Source organism: Musa acuminata, chromosome BXJ1-7 (assembly GCF_036884655.1).
Source record: "Musa acuminata AAA Group cultivar baxijiao chromosome BXJ1-7, Cavendish_Baxijiao_AAA, whole genome shotgun sequence".
NCBI lineage: Eukaryota > Viridiplantae > Streptophyta > Magnoliopsida > Zingiberales > Musaceae > Musa > Musa acuminata.
Genome location: NC_088333.1, coordinates 9457253 through 9463669, shown reverse-complemented (window position 1 = coordinate 9463669; position 6417 = coordinate 9457253). Strand labels below are relative to the sequence as shown.

The 6417-nt window shown below is 35.2% G+C and overlaps 1 protein-coding gene across 1 annotated transcript; it reads right to left on the bottom strand.

The window, feature by feature from the left end:
• Positions 1–202: 202 nt before the first annotated feature.
• LOC135678689 (non-specific lipid transfer protein GPI-anchored 6-like) lies at positions 203–2889 on the bottom strand. The gene is made up of 3 exons (XM_065191773.1): positions 2466–2889; positions 2215–2304; positions 203–657 (listed from the first exon to the last, which is right to left on the bottom strand). Exons 1-3 carry the CDS (start codon positions 2800–2802, stop codon positions 494–496), a joined length of 591 nt encoding a protein of 196 aa, XP_065047845.1. The 5' UTR covers positions 2803–2889; the 3' UTR covers positions 203–493.
• Positions 2890–6417: the final 3528 nt, after the last annotated feature.

The window sequence follows — 6417 nt, the reverse complement described above, 5'->3', positions numbered from 1 at the left end:
ATCTCTTGTTTTTTAAATAATTTTGTTAATTTAAGATCAAATTGGGTTTAAATAAATTTCTTGTTTCAATAATTTAAGCCAAATTCTTTTCCTCCAAATAGTGATTTCGAAGCTCATAGGGAGCTAACCATTACAAATTGATTGCAAATAATTATTGGTTCATTCACCACCACATCAAAAGGGAAACCATTAGAATGAGATGTTGAATGCATAACAATCTTACACACTGCCATTTATTCCAACAAGAAAAGACAAATCAGTCATAAAAAAAAAATCTCACAAAGAGAAATAAGTAACTAAGGATTGATGTTCTCCACCCAACACAAACCACACTTGACAGAAATATAAATTTTGTTCATTAGCGATTTAAGCGTGAAGCAGACAGTTCTTCGTCTTCGTCTTCATCTTCTTCTTCTTCTTCTTCTTCTTCTTCTTCTTCTTCTTTCTCTTCCTCCTCACGGGCAAAGAAGGCAAGAGGGACAGACACAGTTCTTTAGTTGAACAAAAGAACAAGGAGAACGAGAGAGAATGTCCAGAATCCACCATTCATGCTCATTCCCAACCTTCTTTTGTTGGCTTCACCACTCTTACTCAAGGAGCTATTGCCCTTTTGATCACTTGTCTTCCCTCCCGTGGCCATGCTCGTTGTCGAGTTGCCTTCACCACAAGACAAAATGATTTTAGTGCAGGAATTAGTTGCATACAATGCAATTAGGTCGACTCAAACCATTGCAATTAGTCGCTATCGGTTTGGTTGGACAATAATGATTGGGTCCAGGAAAAAGGACAGTGGATCATAATGGCTGCATGTAAATCTTATGTAGCGTAACCCTCTTCGTGGAGACATCATCGTCGGTGCACCCAATCTCATGCAAGAAAATAGAGGCTGAACGTGAGCCTCTATATCTTCGGATATGATCAAGACAAATGGAGAAAGAACAAAACATATATTATAGTCTAAATAAAATCTAAAAAAAAATACTTTCCATTGTAAAGATCTAAGAAGAAAACAAAAAAGCATTCGATGATTACCTTACCAACTTCTATTAATTGCTTGGATCAAAGGCTGTTTTGTTGTTGTTTCCTACCTAAGGAGAAATAATTCATGCAGAAGGTTCAACTCAAGACGTGTGGCACGCAAGAGTGGTCATATGGCGATATATAGCAGCAATGTAAGCTTGTCCAACCATGAACAGTGAAAGATGGAGCTCTCTTGCAATTGAATGCTAATGGCATCCAAGATAAAGAAACTGTCTTGTCGTCTGTTTCTTTGTTGCCAACTGTTTAAGATGATCTATTCATTTATTTGTATTGATGCTGTTCATTCCATTATAATGAACTCATCCTTTTAGCATGCAACAGTGCTCAAGTCTTTTTTCCTATTCATCGAAAAGTTCTCTTCTTAGTTGAGCACTATATTGTAGCATTAAATGGTTTAGTTGGCTTTCTTAAGATCATTCATTCATGTCAACTTGTTTGGTAGCAAGTGGTTGGATTACTTGAATATATTGTAGAGTGGTAGATAGCGTCAATTAATTCTATTTCAGATGATGCCTACGTAGGTTGACCCATCCAAATTATTAGGATTACTACAAAAGTGAAGAAAAATTTACACTTAGGATAATTCCCTAAGAAACAAATTATAAATCTTCATATCGAGCGATCTAACCCGTTTTAATTTTTTATTTACTGTATTCCATTGTAGGTATAAAAAAAAAGTCGACTCTTTCAGAACTTAATTTGCATAAAAATACTATTAATCCTATATACCTGCCTAAATTTAATCTCATCAGCTACATATAAAAATATGGGAAGTTATTTGTGTATACAAGACACATGAGGAGTGCATATATGCATATATGTAATTGATAAGAAAAACTCTCGTCTATGATCATATGCTTTGGATGCTTCAATCAAGTAGATCAAACTTTAAAAAGAATGCTCCAAAGATGCCCTTTAGATATGAGTAGTGATTCATATCTTGTAATATACTAATAAGAATAGATAATAACTTCCGGATTAAAAATAATCTCTTATATTTTCATGCACTTATTATGTATATACATACATACATACATACATACATATATATTAGAAATGTATGTCGGGTTAAGTGGATCAATGACAGATGATTAGTCACTTTGATCATTTTCTGTAGGTTAATTTTGGAGTTAGTAACCACAGCTTCAAGAAAACCAGCAATACTTCAATTACCGTAACTACTAGCAGCGTTGGCCTTAAGTTCTTCTCCAAATTCCTCAAAAACCTTAGCCTCTGCAGAATTCTGTGGTAGGTTGAGTAATCCTGCGAAAATCCAACAAAATTATGAAGGATAGCATCGGCCATATGAGACTCCTCAGAAGAAGCATCATGGCAAAGGAGGAAGTTGCAAAGCACATATAAAAGCTAAGACAGGTGTAGCTGCGTGTTAGATCATGCATCCATGAGATAGGAAGACTACTCACTGGGGCACTCTGTAACTTGTGCAGGAGTATCGCATTTGGAAGGAAGAAGTAGAGCCCGCGTGACGTTGATTTTGAAGCCAAGGTTTGGGTTGTCCCTGTTTCTGATGAGAACACAAAGGCACTTGAGACTCTTGGTCACGACTTGCTTGAAGCCGGAGCAGCAGTCGACGGTGGGTGCCTTCGCGCTGCCCCCGATGTAGGTGAGGCATGTCGCCAGACCGATCAACTGCCCGGCACACTCAGCTCGATCGCTCGCGAAGTCCGACCTCACCGAGCCGAGCAAGCTCAGACCCAGAAACACCAGCGTAGCAGCAAAGTGCATGCTGCGTCTCGCCATCTCTCTCTCTCTCTCTAAAAGACAAAGAAGCTGTGATGAACTGATCGCACCTCTCGAGCTTTTATAGGTGCTTGAGAGCGTCGAGTTGACAGCTTCATTAAAGAGATACATAGGTTGGCGTATCATCTTGCCTCCTTACCTCTTGTATGAAGATGAAGAGGTTTTACCTCGAGGCCAGTTTGTGATCTTGAATCTTTAATGCAGAATGTATTTTTGGTTTTAAGATGCATGCTCGATAGACCTCGCAGTGCAGGCAACTTTCTGTGAACATAAATGATCTGCAACGTACACACGAAACATCAAAGAAGAAACTACAGCTGTTCAACTATGTATGTTGGATTCATCACGCTCAGAACTGATGAATCTACACCTATCTTACCATCTGACCCCAATATTAAATGAGATGGTTGAAGCCTGAAGCAGGAACAGCCTACCTAACCCAGTGATGATTCGACGTGATGCTTAACCACCACTCTGTTTATTTGATTGCTACTCGATGTTATCCACCCCATAAGGAGGCGATGGATCAAATCCGTATCCTTCGTGGACTGGCATTATAGAGAAGCTATGCAAGTCGGTCAATCGAGATGCTCTAAATAGGGTGGCGTAAGAGCCTGTTAGATTGGGTTGATGCGAGGATGATGTCACAGTTCGATGTGGTACTTAACCGGAGGACAGATTCATGCATGGATAGATGGATGCGACCTCTCCCCGTCTTGACCACAAGTCTTAACCAAGCCCGTAATAGCTGCTTCGTGTCGTCATCCTCGGGACCATGAAACCCTCACCCATCCTCATCATTAAATACAATGCACACAGATCATATCGACACCCGAAACCAATAAATAATGGTTGGTAATTGGAGTGGATAGATAAACTGTAGAACCGACATCAAACTCGATCGGTACCCGACAGTCATCGGGTGTGGATTCAACTTATTGTTAGCTCTGGATCTCTCTCCATTTCATCGATGAAATGCGTTGAGTATGATTGATGTGATCTGAATTTGACTCGATAAATCATAGGTCAAATTAACAAGCGAGTCGATGTTCGATCGATGTCACCATAAAATGTGTGATTTAATGTGACACATAGTGGATTCGTTGCGCCTCCATGAAAAGTGGTCTCCATTCGATTGAGCAACTAATTGCATTACGTATTGTCATATATATATATAAAGACTTTGAAGTATTGAATCTCCATTATGATATGTGGGTCCAATTGAATTGATACCTCCAATCTTCTAGCATGGTTTTAGACAGTGCACATCATATCTATAAAATTTTAATGAACGAATCTAATATAAATTTGAAGGCAAGGAGTGACCCATGGATGAGACCCAACATGCGTGTCACCTAATGGTGATGACACGCATCGCAGCTCCTTATCACAAATATTAGGAGACCGCCGTCGCTTCCGACGACTGTTCTTGGTTTAGGTTTTGATCGTCGATTCGAAATCATAGCATGAAACCATCTTATTGGTTTTGTTCTTCGAAATCAAAACCATTTTACAGAGGATATAAGTTATTATTATTATCAACCAACACGTCCACTCTACAATGATAATTGGAAGATAAATTATATGTCAATCATTTACAAGTTCTCTAATCGTGATTGAATAATATATAATAAAATAATACATTTATATATTTTGCATGTGCATTTATATAATTCTAGGCATAAACCTCTGGAATTTTTTTTTGAATTTAGGTCATATCTCAAAGTCATCATAATTTTCTACTGTTTTAGATGGAGATTACTATTTACAATCCATTCTTATTGTTTAAAACTCTATGTTAAGAACCTTAAATATTCCTAAATTATTTCTTTTATAAATATATATATGTCCTTAATTTATAATTTAATTATAATAAAATCTTCTTACTCCTTATCTACAATTCAATTTTTTTTTATCATCTTCCTTTTTCTCATCCTCCTCCTGTTAATCATTTGAGGTGATATAAAATAATGAAAAAAAGAGATGACGAAATGAGACAAATTGAAAATCTAAGAGAAAAGGGTGAAAAATAGTTTTTGATATTTATTATAATAATTTAATATTTTTAGGATTACATATATTTTGTAATAATTCAAGATATATCATCTTCTAAGCCGGTTGCATTAAATTGAAAGATATTATATTTTAAATCTTTAAAAACTATCTATGCATGAGCGGTAAGAAGGATTATGGAAAAAGAAAAAAAAAACAGAATTAGAGGGATTATAAATAATAAAAATATTATTTTATTAATTTTAAAAAAAAATGAATAGTAAGAAAAAGGTGTCCAAAAAGTAAGCATTTTCTTCAAAAATGTTTACACAATTAATTCTCGACCAACTTCGTGCTTTTTGTCCACGTGTTCACCATTTACAATGTTTCGTATCGAAATTGTCATCCTTGTCATGCCGTCAATCGTCCTTCTTATTTACTGTCTCGTACGATCTTCTTCAGTGCATGAGATATGGATAGGATTTCTATCACGAACAACATTCTTGTCATGATTAATCATAGACTCAACTACTCCAATAATTGCATCACTTCCATGTATCTTCCGGTCTTCATCAACTACTCTTGTCATGATTTAAGAATTGAAATCTGTATAGTTACCACACCTTGCAGTAAATGTGATATATACAACACCTTTATAATAATAGACTTGGAAAGCTTTTAATTGAATTTGAGATGCGATGAAAATAATAAAAGATAAGAATAATTATTAAAAAAAAATTATTAAAAAAGTGAAAAAACTTTATTAAAGAAATAAAAATGCTTCGATACATTAACATGTTCTCTTATATTTATATAGATTAGGAGGAAGGATTTCCTTCAATAGAATAGAAAGATTTTCTCGTATAATTGAAGAAATCTTATCTTCTATCAAGATGTACCAAAATATATATATATATATATATATATATATATATATATATATATATATATAATATTTTGCATAGTCTCACATCAAAAAGAACTGAAAAAACGAGTTGAATCGACGTATAATAGATGATTGGATATGCTGCTATTAATAATTTAAACTTAAATATATAAGATAATCTACTATAAATAAAATAAGAGGTTCCAATAGGAAAGGTGATATCTTACATGCTCGTCTTACATTTTAGATACGTTGGAAATGCTTTGTGGATTTGGAAGCTGATGATTAGACTAATCCGTGATTGATATGTCTTAAGATAGATTGGACTAAAGAAATAAAAAAGAGTTTATATTTTGTTGGTTAGATGATTAGATGATCAAATTGATCGAATGCACTTACACCTCATGATTGCTAACTCACAAATCATTATCAAAAGAGAACTTTCTTCTTGTCAATTAATCGAATAATAATATGCTTTCAACAATTATATATCTATTAATCCCTCCATTGGCACATAATAAAATACTATTATTAAGAATAGATATTTTGAGTTTAATTTTTGAAGGTATTGGATAGTCTGAATCCATCCTAACATGAAAGATTACGAGAATCCAACTTGATTCGGGTGTGATGGAAGGTGTGTGCAGAGGAATAGAACAATCAAGGTTGGAGACAGTGACAATGTTCAGATCTGGTCCGGGAAGCAGGCCGCTGCCTTAGATCCAGTCTTTGCTCCT